Source organism: Brassica napus, chromosome A5 (assembly GCF_020379485.1).
Source record: "Brassica napus cultivar Da-Ae chromosome A5, Da-Ae, whole genome shotgun sequence".
In the NCBI taxonomy this organism is placed as follows: Eukaryota; Viridiplantae; Streptophyta; class Magnoliopsida; order Brassicales; family Brassicaceae; genus Brassica; species Brassica napus.
Genome location: NC_063438.1, coordinates 17,424,290 through 17,448,130, shown reverse-complemented (window position 1 = coordinate 17,448,130; position 23,841 = coordinate 17,424,290). Strand labels below are relative to the sequence as shown.

At 38.8% G+C, this 23,841-nt stretch overlaps 1 protein-coding gene and 1 non-coding gene across 2 annotated transcripts; one reads left to right on the top strand and one right to left on the bottom strand.

The window, feature by feature from the left end:
• The first annotated feature begins 7,753 nt into the window (after nt 1-7,753).
• Nucleotides 7,754-7,860, top strand: LOC125609651. The gene has a single exon (XR_007339803.1). It is a non-coding gene; the product is annotated as a small nucleolar RNA R71 (small nucleolar RNA).
• Nucleotides 7,861-14,621: 6,761 nt separating this feature from the next.
• Nucleotides 14,622-18,588, bottom strand: LOC106453660 (LRR receptor-like serine/threonine-protein kinase RGI5). Its single transcript, XM_013895884.3, has 2 exons — nt 15,278-18,588; nt 14,622-15,184 (listed from the first exon to the last, which is right to left on the bottom strand). Exons 1-2 carry the CDS (start codon nt 18,183-18,185, stop codon nt 14,805-14,807), a joined length of 3,288 nt encoding a protein of 1,095 aa, XP_013751338.3. The 5' UTR covers nt 18,186-18,588; the 3' UTR covers nt 14,622-14,804.
• Nucleotides 18,589-23,841: the final 5,253 nt, after the last annotated feature.

Here is a 23,841-nt window from a genome sequence, read left to right as displayed (position 1 = left end):
CTCAAGTTCAACTCAATGCAACAATTTCACACATTTAGCACTAAAAGACCAAGTGAAGAGCAAGAATTACACTTCTCAATCTTGTAAACACCTTAACACATCTAGTTCACCCACAAACACACCCAATTAAGGTCAAATTCGAAAAGCCCCAAATCCATGAACCCTAATTTTGCCAAAGTGCAAATTAAACTCAATTTCACCATTAATTCAACAGCCCAACTTGATAGATAAGCTTTCCCTAATCTATTTCACCACAATCTAGCAAGAAAATGACCAAATTTCGATTTTCAAATTCTAGGGTTCATGGACCTACGAATTTGAATTTAAAAACTCAATACCTTGCTTCGGATGAAAGGAAATGGTGAATGGGTGGTGTGGAATAGACTACAGGGGCGAAAGCTTGGATTTAGAAACAAGAACTTGTTGATTTGGGTGAGAATTGAAAAAGTTTTGGGATTTTTGGTGTGGGTGAGTTTGAGAGAGTATGAGTGTTTGTGAGAGGAGGGGAGAGTGAGAGAGATGGAATCGTGTGGGTTGGGTAGGTTTAGGGGCGTCCCGTTCGGTTGAGGTAGATTTGGGATCGGTTCACTCGAATTGAACCGGGTTTAGAGCAGAGAATACTTACCTTAACCGGCTCGGGAGCGACTTGATGGTGTCGCTGCGAGAGGTCGCTCCCGGTGCATTTTTTCGCGTCGTGATTTGCCAAAAATGCGAGCGACCTCGCTGTGTTGCTCCCGTTACGTCGCTCCCAGCTGGAGCGACTTCATTTGCTCGCTCTATGAGGTCGCTCCGAGAGCGATTCTCTTAATCCGACGCCAAAAACGCGAGCGACTCGCTGTGTCGCTCCTGTTACGTCTCTCCCAGCTGGAGCGACCTTTCATCCTCGCTCCAGGACCTCGCTCCCACGCATGATTCTTGCTCAAACCTGAATCGATCAACCGAGCACCTGCACACAACTTCTTTTTTTTTTTATGCAATAAGATGAAAATTAAAATATCAATGTAATATATACAAGGATACGCATGGGACTTCCTCCCAAGTGAGCTTGTTTTAAGTCTCTAGCTTGACTTTGCCTTCTTTTGGATTAGGCCGGGGTAGGATCATACAGTGGAGTTGAAACCCCATCTTCCTCTGGTGCAGTAGCCATGTAAAACTTAACCCTTTGCCCATTGACTGTGAAGTCTCTTCCATCAGTACTCCACAGAACTATTGCTCCATATGGCCTAACCTCTTTGACTTTGAAAGGACCGGACCACCTTGACTTAAGCTTTCCTGGAAATAACTTAAGCCTAGAGTTGTAGAGAAGAACTTGATCTCCTTCTTTAAACTCTCTCTTCAGGATATTCTTGTCATGGAAAGCTTTAGTCTTCTCCTTGTAGATCCTTGAGTTCTCAAAAGCATTCATTCTTATCTCATCAAGCTCATGTAGCTGAAAAAGTCTTTTCTCTTTGGCACTCTTGATGTCAAAGTTCAGCAACTTTATTGTCCATAGTGCCTTGTACTCAAGCTCCACTGGCAGATGGCAAGCTTTCCCGTACACTAGGTTGAAAGGTGTGGTCCCCAGTGGTGTCTTGTACGCTGTCCTATAAGCCCAAAGTGCATCATCAAGCTTATTGGACCAATCCTTCCTTGTGATCCCCACAATCTTCTCCAAAATGGACTTGATCTCTCTGTTAGAAATCTCAACTTGACCACTTGTTTGGAGATGATAAGGAGTTGCCACCTTATGCTTTACACCGTTCTTCTTGAGAAGTCCCTCAAGCAGCTTGTTAATGAAGTGAGAACCTCCATCACTGATCACAACTCTTTGGACTCCAAACCTTGGAAAGATGATGCTCTTGAACATCTTGGTTACAACTCTAGCATCATTGGTGGGGCTTGCAATAGCTTCCACCCATTTGGAGACATAATCAACAGCTACAAGGATGTATTTGTTGCCAAAGGATGATGGAAATGGTTCCATGAAGTCAATACCCCACACATCAAACACTTCAACTTCAAGGATTGAATTTTGAGGCATCTCTTTCCTCTTGGTGATGTTCCCTCTTCTTTGGCAAGAATCACACTTCGAAACAAAGTCTTGTGTATCCTTGAACATATGTGGCCACCAGAATCCAGCTTGTAACACCTTTGCAACTGTCTTGAAGGTGGCAAAGTGGCCTCCATAAGATGATCCATGACATTGTGAAAGGATCTCATCAATCTCCTCATTAGCAACCACTCTCCTATAAAGTTGATCCTTGTAGAGAATGTAGAGGTAGAGCTCATCCCAGTAGTATCTCTTCACATACTTGTAGAACTTCTTCTTGGCATAGCCCACAAGATTCAAAGGTTCTTTTCCTGTGGCTAGGTAGTTCACCAAATCAGCATACCAAGGTTCCTTCTCTTATATTGTCTTGACTTCTTTCAGCTTCCTACCAGTCTCACAAACTGCTATCACTGCTTCAATAGCCATGATCTGCTCCTTAGGAAGTCCTTTGTCAATATGAATGCCAGACTCCACCCTCAACATGGACAAATGATCAGCTACACCATTTTCAACTTCTGGCTTGTCCTTGATCTCCAAATCAAACTCTTAAAGCAAAAGGATCCATCTCAAGAGCCTGGGTTTTGCATCCTTCTTGGCCAAAAGGTGTCTTAATGCAGCATGATCTGTGTAGACAATAACCTTAGATCCAACCAAGTAGCTTCTGAACTTTTCAAAGGCAAAGACAATGGCCAGCATCTCCTTCTCGGTTATGGCATACCTCATTTGAGCATCATTGAGGGTTTGGCTCGCGTAGTAAATCACATGGGTCTTGCCATCTTTCTTCTGCCCCAAAACAGCTCCCACAGCATAGTCACTAGCATCACACATGATCTCAAAGAGGAGATCCCAATCAGGTGGCTGGACAATTGGAGCACTGATGAGTTCACCTTTCAGCTTCTTGAAGGCTTGTAGACATTCCACATCAAAGCTGAAAGTGGCTTCCTTACACAGCAGCCTGGTCAAGGATCTAGGGATCATGGAGAAGTCCTTGATGAATCTTCTGTAGAACCCATCATGACCAAGAAAACTCCGGATGTCTTTCACTGTCTTAGGTGGGGGCAAACCAACCATAACATCGATTTTGACCTTATCCACCTCAATCCCCTTCTCTGAAATCTTGTGTCCCAGCACAATCCCTTCCTTAACCATGAAGTGACACTTCTCCCAATTTAGCACAAGGTTGGTGTCTTCACATCTTTGTAGGACCCTGCACAAGATTAACAAACAAGTAGAAAACGAAGATCCGTAGACAGAGAAATCATCCATAAACACCTTCACAACATCCTCAATCAGATAAGAGAAGATTGACATCATGCACCTTTGAAAGGTGGCTGGAGCATTACATAGACCAAATGGTATCCTTCGATTTGTGCATTCATCTACACAAAAGAGAACAAACAAGAGAAAGCATCAGTTAACAAACAAGAGAAAGCATCAGTGATCAGTTAATCAAAGTCAAAGCAGTAAACACTAGATACACACTGATACACAGGTCCCAGTAACAAAGAGTCTGTCAAATGTTATCTAAATACTATATATATATTTGCAAACGGCATATGATCACCAAAACCAATGAAGTTATCCAAGTTCCCTTCTGATGCTTGCTACTTTGCTACTGTGATAATCTTTAAATCCTTACCAATATTACAGTTGGATCCCTTTTATCATTTTTACCACAATAGTGCAAAGACAAAAAAAAAAAGCATCTTTTAAAAATCCACATAACAACAACACGTCAAGTGATCTTTGGAATAAATGAACAGCTTTTGCGACATAACATATATATTTATTAGAAGCCAATTCACATAATTATAATTATCATGTAGGTGTAACAACTAGTGACATTAATGCTGGTTTTCTTTATTCTTAGTAGTAAATTCTTGATTCTTCATGGATCAAAACTGTTTCAAAGTAAATTCATTATGAATAAAAGGTTTCAAGAATCATAACAGCAACTACTCTTAATAACAAGCCATGTTCCAGATATCAAAAATCCACAAACTACAAATGTAAAATTAGGCTGTAGAGTTCATAATCAAAGTCATTTTATAAACTAAGATTGATAAACAGGGAGATGGCAGCTACTCTTTCTACAAGTAATCACAAAGAACAATGGGAAGAATCTGTAGTGTCAAGTAAATTCCTCATGAATAATGGTTCCAGAATCTCAACAGCAAATACTCTTATTAACAAACCATGTTCAAAATATCAAAAAAGCCATAAATTACGAATGTAATATAGACAACTGAGTTCAGATTCAATGTCATTTTCTAAACTAAGATTTTTAAAGCAACAATTCGGAACACCACATGTGAATATAAACAGTGAGATGACAGCTACTTTTTCTACTAGCAATCACAAAGAATATTAGGAAGAATCCAACTTTGCAATCAGTAACCACTTAGCAATTATCATGTATAAGAAACTCTTATTAGCAATGAAACAGAACGAAAAGCTGAGTAAGGTACACATCACATCAGAGTTCAAATTCAAAAACATCTCCAACAACACATTTTTATTTTATGAACCAATTCATAACATCACAAGTAAAGATACAAAGCTACTCTCTTCCACAGTTATATGCGTAAGCAAATAAGCAAAATTGCATCAAAACTGTTTCTGAGATCAGGAAACAATACCTTCGTGAGAGGTCAACCAAGAGCTGCAACAGCTTCTCGCGAACTTCCTAGCTCCAGACCCGTAAAGCTTTAGTTTTGCTTCTGTGCCAGTGCTGACTCGACCCACAACCACAAAAGCTTGTTTCTGGCCATCGAAGGAGAACCCGAAGAAGAACAAAGAAGAGGAAGATGAATCGAACACAAGGAAGAGGAATCGAGGATGAGAAAGAAGAATCGAAGAAGACGAGGAAGAAGAATCGCAGAAGAGCTCTCTCTCTCTGTCTCTCACGAGTCTGAGAAAAAAAAAAAGATCGTGTTTCCCCAATTCTCAAACCCTAGACATTTAATCCTATTGGGCTGCCCATTGTCCAACTGGTTGAGCCCAAATTTGGTCATAGATGTAGTTGGGTTCACCCATTTGGACAAAAATTATTTATGGTTCAATATGGGCTTATCCATTTTGGTCCATATCTATTTGGACATGGGCCACCCATTTATAACCCACCCATTTGACATTACTACATAGGGACATGTGAATGTCGTTTTCTCCTGATCATTGGGATGTATGGGGATTTGGAAAAATCCTGAGTAACCATCAAGAAAGCAATAGAATGGGTGATTTGCAAGTCTCTCAAGCATCTGATCAATAAATGGTAATGAGAAATGATCCTTTCTAGATGCAGAGTTTAGTTTTCGGTAATCAATGCACATTCTATGACATGTGATGGTTCTTGTTGGTATCAATTCATCCTTGTCATTTTTAATCACAGTGATACCACCCTTCTTTGGTACAACATGCACAGGAGATACCCATTTAGAATCTGAAATAGGGTAAATAACACCAGCATCTAGGAGCTTAAGAATCTCTTTCTTTACAACATCCTTCAGGTTAGGATTTAACCTTCTTTGATGCTCGATAGAAGTCATTGATTCATCCTCAAGATGTATCATATGCATGCACAAAGAGGGTGATATTCCTTTGATGTCATCTAGTGAGTAACCTATTGCTTTTCTAACTCTTTTAAGTGTTTTCAAAAATTCAGATAGCTCAGCTTCAGTAAGTTCACTACTCACAATGATAGGATCAGTTTCATTAGGACCAAGGAATGCATACCTTACACCATGGGGGAGAGGTTTAAGCTCCACTTTAGGCGCCTTAAGCTTGCTCCAGTCATCATGCTGGGTGTCCTCTTGTTGAGTGACTGAAACTTCTTGGTGAACCATATGTGGAAGCTCCTTGTACTTATCCTTACGGACAAACCCCTGGTGTGAATCCAACATCATCCCATAGGCAGTACTCTTCAGGTTCTCAATCACCTCAACCTCTCTCTCTCTATTGTCAAAACATTTTGTAGAGGGTCTTCTAGTGACAACTCTTCAAGGAGTTCATCAGAAATGGCGTTCATCTCTTCGATATAGAACACTTGCCCTTGAACTGTTGGCCTCCTCATCACCTCCTTGATGTCAAAGTGGAGAACGTGAGTTTGCCTTCTTTCACATTAACAATAGCTCCTGATGTGGCTAAGAAAGACCTTCCAAGGATTAGAGGATCTTGAGCTTCTTCACCCATCTCAAGCACCACAAAGTCTGTAGGGATCTCATAGTTTCCAACCATCACGGGGAGGTCCTCCAAGATACCCACAGGGTATTTCACTGAACGATCAGCTAATACCAAAGACCGTCTCCACTTCTTGTACTGAGTGAAACCAAGCTTCATAGCAACAGATAGATGCATCAAGCTGACACTAGCTCCCAAATCGCAGAGACATCTATCAAATACCATAGTTCAAAGAGCACAAGGTAATGTGAAGCATCCTGGATCTTTTAGCTTCTTTGGGATAACAAGCCTCTGGATGATGGCACTGCACTCATGAGTGAGAATCATCATGCCCTCCATCTCTTTCTTCTTTGCAGCTACAGCATCTTTCAGGAATTTGCTGTATAGAGGAATCAGCATGAAAGCATCAATGATGGGCATTGTGACCTGAACTTCACTCATTTGCTTCTCAAATAGAGCTTTGTACTTCTCTAGCAGCTGCCTCTTGAATCTACATGGGAATGGAAGCTTGGGTTCATAGGGAGGAGGAACAAAAGAACTTTCACTTGCTGGAGTAACAACTTCACCATCCTTAACTGTTTTCTTCTCTTCTCCAACCTTTCCTTTTCCTTTGGCTTCAACTATCTTCTCCAAGATCTCGTCATTTATCTTCTCATCAACAATCACCACTTCATCATCTATGTTGATGTCAACCTCCTCACCTTGTTTCTCAGCATCCTTGGTGAGAGCTCTCTGAGGTAACTCCTTACCACTCCTGAGAGTGATAGCTTTCATGGTCTCCTTGGGGTTTTGCTCAGATTTACCAGGTAAAGAACCTTGTTGGCGATTTTATTGAGTGTTCATGGCAGCAAACTGGTTCTCCAAAGCTCTGAACTTGTTGTTGAGCTCATTGTAGCTCTCATCAATCTTTGAGTGAAGGTTCTTCAACTCATAACCAACATGCTTCTCACTTTTTGTCTGAGACTCCAAGATTTTTTTCAGTAGGGCATCAGTGCTGCTGACTTGAGGAGTAGATGTAGAAGGATTAGCTTGTTGTTGAAACCAGGAGGAGGGTTTTGCTGAGGCTGATAGCTGCCTTGCTGATTGTTCCGAGGCTGATAACCACTATGTTGGTTGTTGGAATAGGACTTCTGTTGGTAGTTGTTGTACTGAAAGTTGGGCTCTTTTTTGTACCATCTACCATTGTTGTTGATGAAACACAGCTCTTCCTGACCTTCCAAACCCTCAACCTCATGGACAGCAGCTGGTGTCTTTTGGCTTGGGGTACCAACAAAGTGTAGCTGCTCTTGGGTAGCTTTATCAGCAATGAGGATGTCTATCTTATCCTATAGAGCCTTCAACTCCTTCCTCGTCTACCTGTCATCTGTTCTACTGCCTCTGTCGTGGTCTCCACTGTAGACTGCATCACTCTTTACCATGTTGTCAACCAGCTCCTTTGCATCTTCCTCAGTTCTCCCCAAGAATAACCCATTGCTAGTTGTATCCAGTCTGGCCCTGTACTTAGGAAGAGCACCATGGTAGAATGTGCTCAGCAAGCTCTCCTTAGAGAAACCATGGTGTGGGCATTGAGCTTGGTATCCCTTAAATCTCTCCCAGGCTTCACTGAAGCCTTCCAAGTTCTTCGGTTGAAATCTGGAAATCCCATTTCTCAGCTTAGCAGTTTTTGAAGTAGAGAAGAACTTCTCCAAAAATGCTTTCTTGTAGCCATCCCAAGTGGTGATAGAGTCGCTGGATAGAGACTTCTCCCACTGACGTGCCTTATCCCCCGAAGAGAAAGGGAATATCTTGAGCTTTAAGGCATCTTCGGACACACTATTGGTTTTTGACAACCCACAGTAGCTGTCGAACCTTTCCAAGTGGTCAAATGGGTCTTCTAGAGCCAAGCCATGATACTTGTTGTTCTCAATCACATTGAGGAGTCTTGATTTGATCTCAAAGTTGTTGGCTGCTACATCTGGTGCTCGGATTCCCAATCTATGACCATGAATGTTGGGACGGTCGTAAGTGCCAATGGGTCGAGCTGCTCGCTGTTGGTTTGGTGGAGCATTGTTAGCTCCATTAACGGCCGCATCATTTTGAGGTATGTCTCCCATATCAGTATCCTATCTCTGCAAGTGAGCATGTTGCTCTTCTTCTCTTCTCTTTCTAGCACACTCTCTCTCTAAAGCTCTGATGTCTGCAGCTCTTGGAACTAGGTTTGATGGACCCCTGCTCCGCAAGTTCATACACCTGTAGATTAAAGGGAGGTGAAGAAGAATCAGTAACAAAAGAAAATAAAAATGACTTAGTCTCAAGCAAGTGACTAAATCTCAATGTTGAAATCTACTCATAATTTGGCAACGGCGCCAATTTGATGTTAGGAGTTTTCAAGGCTCCTAAGACAAATGATGTAATATAAAAGATTGTCGAACCAGTTCTGAGGGATATCAAAGCACCAAGAATGCAAGTACTAGCTTAATCTAAGTGCGATCATGTAATTTTGATGGGTTTTAAGCTATGACTAAAACTAAAAAGCAATAACAGAATGATACTTTCTTAACTAAGGGAAAAGAGAACTCATGGGCATGGGGATTAGATCTTGGGTGATCAAGTTTCGAACTAAGGATGACAAACAATCAATCAAACTATCAACCTTAAGCTTAGACACAATCCTAAACAAGCTCTATGTCTAGATGAATGTTCATTTACTAACACATTTCAAACATCAAATGTCTTTGGTTGAATAATATGAAAGCAATCATTACTAACAAGTCTAATGGTTGTCTTAGCACCTCTAACAACAAATGTCTTTGGCAAAGTATGCCAAAAGCTAGAAGAGTTGTCTCAGGCATTTCATCGAACACCTTTTGGGTGGAAAATGCCTATAGATCAACTTTTGAGAGGCCAACTCAGAAGATGCATTATGAATACTTCTCCTAGCAAGGATTAAGAATGATCTACACTAAAACATCCTAACTCTGACCTAATCACCTTTAATCTCCCTAACCCATGAATTCAAAAGGTGATTACTCACTACTTTTTATGATTCCTCTTAAACCCATATTGGATTTCAGATTAATCATGTAGAGAAACACTAATAACGATTAGATAACACAGAAATGCAATAACTGAGATGATCAATTGAATCAAGAGATGAACTTTCCAAAGGTTTTTGGTGGTTTTCTTAAGAACAAAAAGATAATCTGCCTCTGATGGCTTACAAAGTATTAAAACATAGGTTTAGAAAGTAAAAACGTGCATAATGAAATGACCAAAAGGCCCTTGATAAATCATAAATTGGAGCAAATAAGAGACGCGCAGCGACCTCGGCTCGTCGCTTCGGGCTTCGGGAGCGACCTGGATGGGTCGCTGCGAGAGGTCACTCCGGGTCCGATTTCGTGTCTCCGAGTGATGAAAACGCGAGCAACTTCTCCGCGTCGCTCTGGTAAGGTCGCTCTGATAAGGAGGTCAGAGGGACTTGACGGTGTCGCTCCGGAAAGGTCACTCCCATGCGCTGCTCGTCCAATGATCACCTTAAACACTTATTTTGAGGTCCAAATGCACCCAAATGTCTCCAAGAACTCCATGTGGTACTCCAATACCTAATAAAGACTCATATATGCAAAATACAACCTAAACATGGCTAAATCCTAGTCTATATGATCAAAATGCACATGGGTGAATGGATAAAACAATGGAAATATGCAAGATATCATAAGTTAGTAACCATAACAACCCGATGGGTATGATATGTTACATAATATGCTCTGAATTTCCAAAACTACCCTTCTCATGCGCGTTGAAAGCCAAACCGTCGCATATCTTCACTTTTGCTAAGAAACTGCAATTCCAGAAACACCTTTTCCTGCTTGCTTTATCTTATGATAAATGAGTGCTGAAGTTAGATTTTGCGAATGCGATTAAGGGCATCGGTTGCTAAACGGAGGACGAGACGCCAACAATCAGAAAGCCCCAAACGGAAACTGATAACCTGTCGAGGTGAGAGACAGTCGGTGTTAGGGTTTCGGCGCCGTAAACCTTTGAGGCGAGAGTTGAACGTGGACCACTGACACCGACGAAAACAAGGTAACAACTTTTTATTTTTTAAGCGTTATCGAGCGCATAAAATTTGATGGTATGCCTTCTTGAGTGAGAAATAACTGACATCGCCATCGCCTTGTAGCTTTGGAAGAGGGATTTGGTCGGGGTAACATTAGCCGGGAAAATTTTTGGTAAACTAATTTTTTCTCTTTATTGGTCGTGAACTTACTGCTACTCTTGAATGCACTAGACCATCGATAGCCAATCCTTTATATATTAAAAAGGAAGCATTACAACATTTGAGGTAGTCACATGGAGACGCTATTGTATATGCTATCGTTCATGTTATCTTGGTGCGTATCCACTATAGTCGCCTCCACTTGAACCACTTATTATGCATTCTCCAACAAAATGTTTTTCCATAGCAACCTCGACGGACTATACTATATCACATATATTATACTAAAATTTCCACCTTTTTTGTCCTTATATGTCCTGTTAACATATATATGTCTCGTGTATAGTACATTCCAATACTTTCAAACCTTTTATGGTCACCGCTACTATAAGGTTTATCTTATTGAATTGGAATCTACCTTCGCGCCCCAGAAATACCTAGGTTGATGGTCTCTTTACCTTTTGCGGTGCTAATACTATGTCATATACATTATAGTATAGTGTTCCATACCGTGTAATACACTTACAAAAACGTTGTGTTTCCAATTACATGAATATAGTAAGCTAATGGTTACAATAGAAATGTCTCACTCTCCTTATCTTCACGCGCACGCGAGTGCAAGGCGAAAAAGATCAAAATTTGGCTCTAATTGTCACATTCCATGACTTCCACTTTACTAGGGCTACTAGGTGACCGGCCCGCACCCTGTGCGGGCATAAGAACATGACCGTCCCGCACTATGTGTTCTCTCTCGGTCCGTACCTCACGAGAGGAAACACAGTAACGTCAGTATGAAGAGGCAAATATTGTGTGTATGTATAATTGCAACGTCACAAAATATTTTGTGTGTTTACGAAGATACTTTCATTCAAAAAATGGAATAAATAGTGTATAGTTTTAGAAGTAACATATTTTATATTATCATTAATTAGAATTGTATTGTATATGTTTCGTAATTCTTTATTTTAGGTGAATAATATTATTTTTCCATAAATAATAAACAAACATTTATGTAGACATATTAAAAGAAAATATAATAAAAATCAAAATATCATCCATAAATAATATAAATTATGAAGTACATTTCTCGATAAAGAAAGCAAATTCAATTAAAAACTTGCAAAAAATTAAATAAATTTTGTAAGCAATTTGACGGGTTAACATTATTTGATAGATTTATACATTTCTAAATTTTATTGAACATGAAATAATATTAAATTGACATACCGTCATCGGTCTCCTAACTCATCACAACCCATCTAGCAAATACAAAAAATAAATAATTGCAACTGTTTATTTATTTTAAAATTTGTATTTGAAAAAAAAAGTAGATTAAAATTACGTACCGTGACTACGAAATATTCTGAAAAACTTGTTTGTAGACAACATTCAATATTTTTGTCTCCGGCTTCCCTTCTTTACCAGTTATTAAGATTTTTAATCCAGATCTCGACTTAACTCTTGAAAGTGCAACTTTGCCTTGCATTTTGTAAGCATTTTATAAATTATTTTAAAATTATGATAAATTTATTTTTTAAACAACGATAAATAATTTAAAAATAATATTAATAAAAAAATTTGGATTTTGTAATATTTAAAATAGTTATTATATAATTATATTCGAACACAATTAATCAAGTAGAGTATAAAACTATTATAATTATCTTATATAAAATTTAGTTCATTGTATTTTATAGTTTATAAATATTAAAAGTAATAAATTAAACATTATTAATTTTTCTATAATTTCGAGAATTAGTTTCCATAAATTGTTATTTGTAATATTTGTTAGATTATATGGCAAGTGATGTTAAATGATTTTAGACTTATCTTAAATTTTTAGATCTAAATTAAATAAATAAAAATTAAAAACAATCGACCAATCAAATTATAACAATTTCTTGAAACTTCACCTATGAACCCCAATCTGTGATAGATCAGTCCACGAGATTCACAAAAAAAAATCTAAATCCCTTACAGGTTGGGTTACTTAAACGTAGATTTGTCAATTTGACATATATGCACCATGTTGGTAAGTTGGCCACGATTATTGGTGGAACTAATATCCGGTCTAATAAAAAAAGATAGCTGGTTCGATTATTAATTTTCTAGGTTTTTTTACTGCTTTGAAAATGACCTCATGAATTAAATAAAAAATGCATAATGCTAGGTTACTTATAAGATAGTATATTCAACAACAAAAAATGATATAAGATAGTATTACTAAATGATACTATGTAATACTTTCCTCGGACTATATTCAACAAAAAAAAAAAGATAAAGTACTAAATAACCTCTTCAATAACTGCTTTAACTTGGCGAAGCTTCTCAACATGTTCAAGGTCTTCTGGATCACTATCACTCTAACGACCTGGTCTACATATAAAAAAAGGAAGACCATATTGTCGTTACCAGTATTCAACACATGGAAAGGATAGATCAGACATGCTTTTTGGAGACAAGACACAAAGAGTTGAGTTCATGGTTCTACCTTATACGGGGAACTAACATTCTTGTTGCATCTAAGAGGTCTTGCAACTGGACTGCACTTTTTAGTTTTGTCTACAAAAAGAAAAAAAATATATAAAATGAATCAAGGCTCTGATAAAAGATGGATGACAGAAAAGCTGGAGCCTCTCACACCTCAGCTCTTGGCTTTCCAACAGTTTCTCCTCTGTAACATTTAGTTTCACCTTCTGTTTTGGAGTTCGATCGCCACTGTCATGTAATAACAAAATTTTAACAGATAGAAGTATAGAGGAGATAAAGGTGATTTATATGCTAAGAAAACATACTATCGAATAACAGCAATGACACAACGTAGCTCTTCTGAGTTCCCATTGCCTTGGCGGGTTAGTCCTTTATTAGGCTGTACATGTTTATTGAACTTCCAAGGCAAAGTGGGTGGCAGAGTCGATGAAAGATGAGGAGCCTTTGCGTCTAAACACATTTTTCTTAGCACACAAGCAGCATCGTCGTAATACCTTAATAGTATGAGAGGAGAGATTTGTGAATAATACTTTAAAGAATGAAAAGAGAATGTTTGTATTTTAAGACCGTTTGAATAATATTTTGAATAATAAGGAAAGTTTACTGTTTGAATAATAAGGAAAGTTTTTAATATTTATCTTAATTCTAAATCTTGCCCAATGGTAAACTAAATCGATAATATTTAATGATTTCAACTTGCGCAAGTAATCCATATTAGAAAGGTAAGTTATTAAAAACAAATTTTGTCAATAAGTTATTTGCATATTTAATGATTTCAACTTGTGCAAGTAATCCATATTAGAAAGGTAAGTTATTAAAAACAAACAACCTAATTAGTAGGGGTGGGCACTTTACCCGATATCCGAAGTGGCACCCGAACCCGATCCGAAAATGCATGTCAAGTTTTTTATTTAAAAAATTAACAAAAAGTTACATCTAATTTTTTTTTTAAAAAATAACTAAATTAATGCCTTTTTAGTTTTAATTTTTTATGTCCAAATCTATTAACCATTCAATCTATTAAAAATAAAAAAAATTAGTTAAGTGAAAGTTATATTTTTAAATATAAGAAACTTGAGAAATGAAAATTTTAATTTTTTTTTCAAAATCTAAGTATCCGAACCCGATCTGAAATAACCGAATCGGAACTAAAAATACCTGAACCCGATCCGAAGTACAGAAATACCCGAACGGGTTCTACACCTCTATACCAAAATACTCGAAAATCCAAAATACCCGATCCGAACCCGAACGCCCACCCCTACTAATTAAAACATTAAAATATTTTCTAAGCAAATGTAATTAATATGATATCAACATGCGCAAGTTTACTGTTTGAATAATAAGTAAAATTTTTAATATTTGTCTTAGTTCTAAATCTTACTCAAGGCTAAACTAAATCGATAATTATTATTATCCCCTAGCTATATATGGGCTTAACGAAATCGACAATAGTTTTGGGCTTGTCTACATAAGCGATTGATTAAAATAAATGAAAAATAAAATTCAAAAAAATCGACCAATAGAATTATAACAATTTTTCTGAGAAGCTCTATATTAATGTCATGTCAGCAGAAATCACTAAAGTGACTTCTGTTTTACTGTATAGGAGGATATTCTTTATTTTGAGGTCTCTTATGAATATTGATTAAACCCTTTAGAATATCAAAATTAATATATCATTTAGACTTTTATATTAACTCTATTGAAACCAAGCCTCTCCATCTCTGAAATAAATAAACATGCTGAATGTTTCCAAACTCCAACAATTATCCATACAACACGAGTTTAAACTAGTACATTGATACTTCTAAACATGTACAAGAAACCAAATCCCGCCAACATACTCTCAACCAGTTTGACCTAAATAAAATAAATAAAAAACAAGAAAGGAAACAAATGACCGTTTGGTTACAAAGAGGAAGAAGGTTTTATAAGAGGCTGAGATGTTTTCCCCCACTCCTCGGGACTACACTTAACCTCCGTCAACAAAGCCACAACTTCCTTCATCGTGGGTCTCTCCACAGGCGACGAGTTCACACAGAACATGGCAACCCCCAATGTCTGAAGCATTTCCTGAACAATCTGATCCGGTAAACCTTGCAGCTTCACGTCAAGTACAGATAACGCCGGTTCGAAGCTTCCCATTTTCTTCTTCACCCATTCCACTATGTGAAGCCCATCGCCAATCTGCGGCTCCACGGCGCTCCGTCCACTCAGAATCTCAAGCAAAACGACGCCGTAACTATACACGTCACTCTTCTCTGTTATGTTCATCGTGTATCCATATTCTGCACAATAATATTACACAAAAACCCCTAAGCTTTAACAAAACTATCAAACAACCCCCCGCCATATCTTTTGTAAATAGAGACCCCTTATACCTGGAGCGATGTAGCCGTAGGAGCCAGCGACCTGAGACATGGCGGTGTGATTCATCACCTTGGCGAGTCCGAAATCGGCGAGAATGGCTTCGAACTTGGAATCAAGAAGGATGTTATTGCACTTGACGTCTCGGTGCAGGATGGCGGGAAGGCAATCGTGGTGAAGATAAGCAAGACCCTGAGCGGTTCCAATGGCGATCTTGTAACGCGTTTCCCAGTCCAAGCTTCTGTTCCCTTGAAGCAGCTGCTGGAGATTCCCGTTGGGGAAGTAGTTGTACAGAAGCAGCTTCACTGATTTGTTCGAACAGTAACCTAGCAGCTTCACGATGTTCCTGTGTCTGATGCTCCCCAGAATCTGTATCTCCATCTTTGTGGTGGGTTCGTCGTCGTTGTCTTTAGTTCGCCAGAGCTTCTTCACCGCTATGGTCTCTCCGTTGGGCATCTCCGCTCTGTAAACGACTCCCGAACAGCCTTTTCCGATCACGTTCTCGTCCGTTAAGGAGCTCACGATGTTGTTGACGCTGATGCCGAGTTTCTGAAACGGGATGAATGTCCATGGGTATGACAAGTCTTCTGCTGTTGATGACGTCGTCGTCGTTGTTGTTTGTTTCTGAGTTTTGTAGCGGTGGTTGTTGCGCAAGACGAGAAGCCACGCTGCGAGAAGGGCGATGGTGGTGGAAGCCAGGATCACGGTGACTAAAGCTACCATCTTTGGGGATTTGCTTCGTCCTGTGCGTGATGAGCACGTGATGCCGTCGATTGTATGGCAGAGATTTTTGTTTTGGAGGTAAGAAGTTGCTGAGATTGTTTTGAAGAAGGGTGTAGCTGGGATTGGACCTGAGAAGTTGTTGAAGGAGATGTTGAGAGAAGCTAGGCTTGTGAGGGAGCCGAGGACTTTGATGTCACCGTGAAGCGTATTGTGTGAGAGGTCGAGGGATTGCAACTGTGTGAGGCCTGAGAAGGTTCCCGGGATGTCTCCAGTGAAGGCATTGTAGCTCAAGTCGAGGTTTATAGTCAAGGTCGTGACTTGGCCGAGCTCTAGTGGGATTTCACCGGATAAGCTGTTGAAGCTCAGATCAAGCAGTGTAAGCTTCTGTAGATTCTTGATGGATTTAGGGATTTGACCAGTGAGGAGATTGTTGTTGAGGATCAGCTTGTTTAGGTAACTGAAGTTGCCGAAACTCAGGGGTATGTATCCGGTGAAGCTGTTTCTGCTCAGGTCAAGCTGCTCTAGATTCACAAGGTTTCCTAGCTGAGCGGGGATATCTCCGGTGATGTAGTTGTTGTGCACATCTAAGAGCTCAAGGACAGTGATGTTGGAGATCTCGTAAGGAAGCCCACCAGAGAAATGGTTCATGTAGAGATCAAGAAACACCAGGTTCTGTAACTCGCCTATCTCTTTAGGGACCTGGCCTGAGAGTTGGTTCTCTCCCAGTCTTAGCCTCACAAGCGACTGGCATTTTGCTACGCTCTTTGGTAGTCCACCGGACAAGGAGTTTCCTAGAAGGAGAAGCTTGCTGAGCCTCTTTAAGCTGAAGAGCTCTTCTGGTATTCGCCCTGTTAGCTTGTTCCTAGAGAGGTCGAGGGCCACTAGGTCCGTACAGTTGCCGAAAGAAGACGGGATTGTTCCTGAAACCGAGTTCTCCCACAAGAAAAAGCTCTGGAGAGACTTGAGGTTTCCGATTTGGGAGGGTATAGAGCCTGATAACTTGTTCTTGTCCAGCTGAAGAGCAATGAGGCTAGAGCAGTTGCTTATTTCCCAAGGAATATGACCAGTGAACATATTATCAGACAACTGAAGCTGCTCCAACCAAACAAGCTTCCCCAAATCTCCAGGAATCTCACCGGACAGATCGTTGGCGGAAACATCAAACACCACGAGGGAAGAAGAGTTGGAAATCTCAGGTGGGATAGCCCCAGATAAAGAATTACCCCATAGAAGCAAGCTGGTGATCTTCTGGAGCTTACCCAACTCCTTTGGGATGGATCCAGTGAGCTTGTTCATGTGCAAATACAAGTTCCTGAGCTCTGAGCACAAACCCAGTTGAGGTGGGATAGTACCAGAGACGTCAGTGTCATACAGAGCCAGAGTTTGCAAATTTACCAAGTTCCCAAATGTGGAAGGGATTGAACCTGTCAAACCACTGGCTGCTAACCCTAGAGTTGTCAAGTTTTTCAGGAGCCCTATCTGGGCAGGGATAGGGCCTCCTAGATTAGGGTTACCACCAAGCCTGAACTCCTGAAGAGAGACCAGAGAACCCAAACTTGAAGGAATCGAACCATTTAGTAGATTATCCTGAAGACAAAGAACTTGCAAAGAAAATAGATTTGAAATCTGTGAAGGTATTGAGCCAGAGAGCTTGTTGGCATTCAAGATAAGGAACTGGAGAGAAGAGAGGCGGCCAAGCTCTGATGGGACTGGACCAGAGAGAGCGTTTGAAGAAAGGTCAAGAAGCCTGAGGTGGGTGAGTTTTCCAAAAGAAGGAGGGATTAGGCCAGAGAGGTTTGTGGAGGAGAGGTTTAGGAACTGAAGAGAGGAAAGAGAAGAGAGGTCTGGTGGGATTGAAGACAGGTTAAGGAAAGTGTCGGGGATGGAGACAGAGATCACTCTGTTGTCTGCAGAGCATGTTATGCCATACCATGAACATGGTGTTTTGTCTTGTGGGTCCCATGAAGACAAGATTGATGAAGAAGAGGATAATGATTGTCTCTTCAAAGAGAGAAGAGCTTGGCCCTCTGATGAAAGAGAAAGAGTGGGTTGGGCCATGGAGACCCATGAACCAAAAAGGAACAAGATCAAGAAGAGAAGGTTCGACTGTTTGATGCAACAATCGAAAGATGGCCGCTTTATGATGTAAAAATGGTTGAAAGGAAATAAACGGATGAAATGGTTTGGTTCTTTCTCCATTGAATCTCTGGAAATGGAATGATTGGAAAGTCAATTGGTTGGCTGTGGTGTAATGGAGGATGAGAAAGAAAAGCAAAGCTGTCTTATCTTTTTCTGTTGAACCGTGAGGAGACAAGAAGCATGTGTAAAGGCTTTGCTTTCTGATTGCTTAGGATTTACACTAGACCACTGCAGAACAAGAACACCAAGAACAATAACTGTGGAGCTAAGAGTGAGGTCTTGACACTCTCTCCCATGGAGAAACTTCTCTGTCCGGGGGAAAGAAGATTAAAACTTTACCGGCAACGGTGGTGGTAAGTTAGGCAGCAGAGGAGCTAGAGGTTGATGAAGGCAACGTTGGACTTTGAGTCTCACTTTTGTTCTCTCTGTCTCTTTCTTCTCGTTTGCTGTTGTCTTGGGAAGACTAGTAATAAGATTAAATACTCAAAGCTTTACTTTTAATATAAGTTTTTAAATTATAATAATGAAGTGATTAGGGCGCCACCGGATTCTCTTCCGTTTTTTCGTGGATGTGTGTGAAATCTGTATATACATCTTGCATCCGTATATTATTTCTGAAAACTTTCGAACTTTTAACATCACTCTATATTTCTATAATAAACAAATTGCATTTCTCTGATAATTTTTCAAAACCCAAGGTATATAAATAAGTCTTTCTTTCAAAAATCAAGGTTAATTATTGTGCTTTGCTTTTTATAAAGTTATTATTCACGAACCAATGATTTTTTTGGGTAGAATTGCAACTGTGTAATTTGTTTTTGTCATTGAACTGCTATCCGTTTTTTTTTTTAATTTGAACCAACACAAAGATGAATTTTCCAACCAATAATATATAGCATTGATTCAATATTTTATACTTTAAAGAAAAAAAACACACTTTCATTAAAGTGATTAGTATCAAAGATAATGTCCACATTACTCAAACGTTCGATCTTTTAACATAATATACGAATACAACATTTTCAAAGCTAAAAGTGAAGAAAACTTATAACTTTTCATGCTTGAAGATTACAAAAATGGATTTTAGAAAAAAGGATCTCAGTTGTATGGTATAAGCAACCGAGTTGTTATTTACATTTGCATAATGTTATGTCCACACATATCTTATATAGAAGAAACCACGAAGTAGTGTAGCTAACAAAGTAACAATGCATGTTATTTGCTCTTGTCTTCTTCTCCCATTTTCTTCTCCCTTTGTCGGCTGCTCCCGACCGTTGGATCTTCTTACTCACTCTCTTTTGTTTGTCTTTCTACGAAGTAGCTAAACTGATCTATGTTCACTGGTGTAAATACTTGATAACCATAGATGAAAATTCGATTATATTGTAAAGATACTTTCGGGTAAACATTACAACACTAAATGTTGGTTTTTAGCCAACTTCCTAGTAAGGAAGCACTAGAGATTGATACAAAAACAATTTTTGAAAACCTCAAACGATTCATCTATTACTCAATTTCGAAGTGGTCTATTAAATCAGATTGAAATAGAGCAACCACTATATTAAAAATCTTTATGATAAGTTCTTGTTATCTTAGCTAATGAATATGTTATTTTGTTTTCAGAATAAAAATGATAAACAATAGAGAAATCTACTAATTTACTCTTCAGCCTTGATATTTCTTTCAACTCCGTTGAAAAGGTTGAGCACATTATGGTTCTTGTATCATCAACATCAGATTCTTTTTGAGAAGGAAACCAAAAATAAAATCATGCAAGTTTACCTAAAGCCAAAGTAAACAATATCGTATTTATAGGATAATATTGAGTTGGACATGGATCGAATAAATCTCAACAAACAATGAATCTAAATCAATAAATAGGGAACACATTAAGTGATTGTAAGACGCAGCATCGGAGACGGTGAAAGTAAACACTTAAAAGTGAGTTTGGAGGGAAGCTCCTTTTGCCGTGTCGTGTTTCTTTGATTATGTGTGATGGCTTTTCAAAAAAAAAAATGTCATAAGATAGGTTTAATTGATTAAAGAAACTGCCGTAAACCTAAAAAACTATATAATCAATTAAAACGATACGTAAGAAATCAAATTACATTACCAAGACAGAAGAGGTGGGTGCGTTTTGGGAGGTGAGCAGCATCAAATATTGTATATAAAAACACTCACATGAAGGGGAGAGCTATAAATGAGTAAAATATATTTTAGATTTTGACCTCTTTTTACTCCCCATTTAAAGTTTTGTACATCAGTTTGGTACCTTTACTTTTAAAAAATGTGTTTGCAATATATGGCCTCGGTAGTTCATTCAAATGTCCTTGCAAATCAACTGAAACTGAAAGGAAGTGTTTTCAATGTGACAAATTCGATCACCAATGGCAGAAAAAGTGACTGGGGAATATCAACTCACACATTTTATGATCTGTTCATGCCCATAATTTGGCAAACAAAAAACTACGAAAAATAAGGCAATACTAACAATTTCTCAAAGTTTAAACTATAAAGTTATAGTATTACATTACATTTGACATAAAATGCAACTAGTGAGAAGAGGGTCAAACTAACAGTCCGGTTATATGTATTTAGGCGTCTAAAGTATAAAAACAAAAAAAATTCTTCCATAACCCATTACATAAAAAATTATTTCACTAAACTCATGCATTTGACACATAAACCTGTTGTTGCTTGCTGACAAAAACAAACCTGTTGTTGCTTCATGAGCTTTGACAGTTCAAACATTTTTAGAAGTATTCCATCCTGTTCTAAATAAATATTTATTTATAGAAAGTTCATTTCTAGAAAATAGAAATTTTATGTTTTCACTGCAATTTATGTGAGTTAATAATAACAAATTGTAAACTGTTTTATAAAATAATTGTATTTACTGTATTACTGTTAGTTTAAAAAATAAAATTTTTGTATACTTATTTTTAAAATTTAATGTGTTTTTGATATGCGTAACACCACAAAAAATATATATTTTTTTAAAAAAATAGAGAGAATATAATTAAAAGTATAAGTTAAAATTGTAAGAAACTTTTTTCTAACAGGCTTCACATATGATTTTTTTTTAAAGAGAACAAAAAATTAAATTTAAGTATAAAATTAAAATAAAAAGCCCAACCAAACTCAAATGAACCGAAAGAAAAGAATTCAAAAGCTGAGAGACCAAAAAATGGTCCAATTATTTGAATATCCTAACCTCACTTAGAAAAACATATACTTACCGGAAACGTGCCGCCAAAACCACCGTGAAATGACCAAGAGAAAAGTAAAGAGCTCAACAGACTTAAATAAGATCTCACTGGTAAACCACAACCTAAGAGAACCAAAGAGCTAAATGGCACTGGAGGACAATGAAAGAGAAAGCTCACGAGAAAGAGGGGGATAAAGAGATATTGGTACCGATCCGGTCGAAATCAACCGTCACCGTAGTCAACCGATATCAGAAACCTCTATCAAGATCTATCATCATCCTCCAAAATTGCAAGCTTACTCGTCGAATGCTGCAGTTCAAGCACCGCCAAAATCTTGCCAAAACCACCACCATAGCCATGCAGTGGAGGACAATGAGAGAGAAAGCTCATGAGAAAGAGGAGGATAAAGAAATATTTGTACCGGTCATGTGTTACATGAATAATGAAGAGGAGATTAGAAGACACGTGGAGGAGGATGATTGAGTGAGAGTGGACGTTGGAGGTTGTTACAATGAACTTTTGAAGAAGAAGATTAAACACGTGGCGAGTTCGTAGGGGCTTAAGCTGTAGATTCTGTTACGAGTTGTTTAAATACTGAATCAGAAAGTTGTAGAAGTTATTCAGAAATCTTGTAAACACTTTTCTAGATCTGGACTTATCTCTTTGAATACAATCATTCATTGTTGCGGAAGATCCTTCTCTTTCGAGATCTTCTACAGGTGAACTTCGATTGTTCGTTTCATTAACGTTGATTCGAGCTATTGGTGACGAGTTTTACCTTTAACAGTGGTATCAGAGCCATCGCATCCTCGGAAACGATGGCGGAGACACGAGCAAAAGCTCTTTTGAAGGAAACGGTGGCGCGAGAGGCAGAGGAGGCGATTGGAAGTCGATTTGAAGCTTTGGAGAAGGCGATCGCGTTACAGAACGAGAAAATGGCGATTCAGAATGAGAAGACGGATCGCAACATATCAGAGATGATATAAGCATTCCGTTTGATGTCAAGCAATCTAAATCCTCAAGGCGCGTCGACGAGTGAGAATCAGAATGTCGATGGTGTTTCGTTCAGAAATTCCGGTACACCGGATATTCAGCACGAGCATCAACACAGTGGAAGGCAAGGTATGCATACGAACTATAACGGAAGGACTCGAATGACTAGACTTGATTTTCCGAGATTCAAGGGAGAAAAGTTGAAGGAGTGGCTTGGTAAAGCGGAGCAGTTCTTCGATATCGATTTTACACCGGAGGAATCAAAGGTTGGCATTGCTTCGTTACACTTTGAAGATCTTGCAGCAACTTGGCATCAAGCTCTAATGCAGGAAGATGATGGTAGAAGATTATTGCGAGATTGGCCAGGCTATAAAGAATTGTTGCAAGAGAGATTTGAGGAGGTGTTAGACGATCCAATGGTAGAGTTAAAGGAGTTGAAAGAGACAGAGGGGATAGATGAATATCATGCTAAGTTTGAGTTAATCAGAACAAGATTGAAGCTTTCTGAAGAGTACTTACTGAGCGCTTATTTGGCAGGACTGAGGCTTGAAACACAGATGCATGTGCACATGTTTACACCTCAGAACACTCGCAAATGCTTAGTATTGGGACGTTTGTATGAGAAAGCTCATCCAAGGAAGACTAGGGGTAATAAATGGAGTCATAACAAGTCAAACTTTAATGGTAGTAATCAATCTAAAGGATTGTTACCTTAGAAGAAAGACGAAGTGCTGAAGCCAATGGATTTCAACCCTCCATTGCGAAAGTTCTTGACTAGTGCGGAGATGAGTGAGAGGAGAGCTAAAGGGTTATGTTACTATTGTGATGAGAAGTACACTCCTGATTATTACCTGAAACACAAGAAGGCGCAGTTGTTTCTATTAGAGTATGATGAGGAGGAAGAGAGGATTGAAGAGGAAGGGAAGTCTGATGCAGGCGTGAATGAAAATGAAGTTTGTGACTTAGCACATATATCTCTGAATGCAGTTTCAGGTGTCTCTGATTATACAACTATGAGAGTCAGAGGAGTTCATGAGAAGAAGAATTTATATGTGTTGATAGATTCATGTTCAACACATAATTTCATGGATAAGAGGATTGTGGATTTGTTAGGTTGTAAGCTACAACCAACAGGAAGAACGAAGGTATCTGTGGCTGATGGAAGCAAGATAGGAGTTTGTGGGAAGATTGAGAAGTTTAAATGGCAGTTTCAAGGTCACCACTTTCAAGCTGATTTTATGGTGATAGCATTGGGATGTCATGATATTGTTCTTGGCGTTCAAAGGTTACATACATTGGGACCAATAACATGAGATTTTCAGGAGTTGCAGATGCAGTTTAAATGGGGAGGAAAGAAGGTTTTGTTACATGGCATCAAACCGCGATCAGTCCGTGAAGTAAAAACCAAAAGGATTGAGCAAATTAAGGAGAAGGAGATACAATTACAGATGATATATGCCTATGAAAAAGATGAAGGAGATCAGTGGAGCTTGAATGCAGTTGAAGTAGAGAAA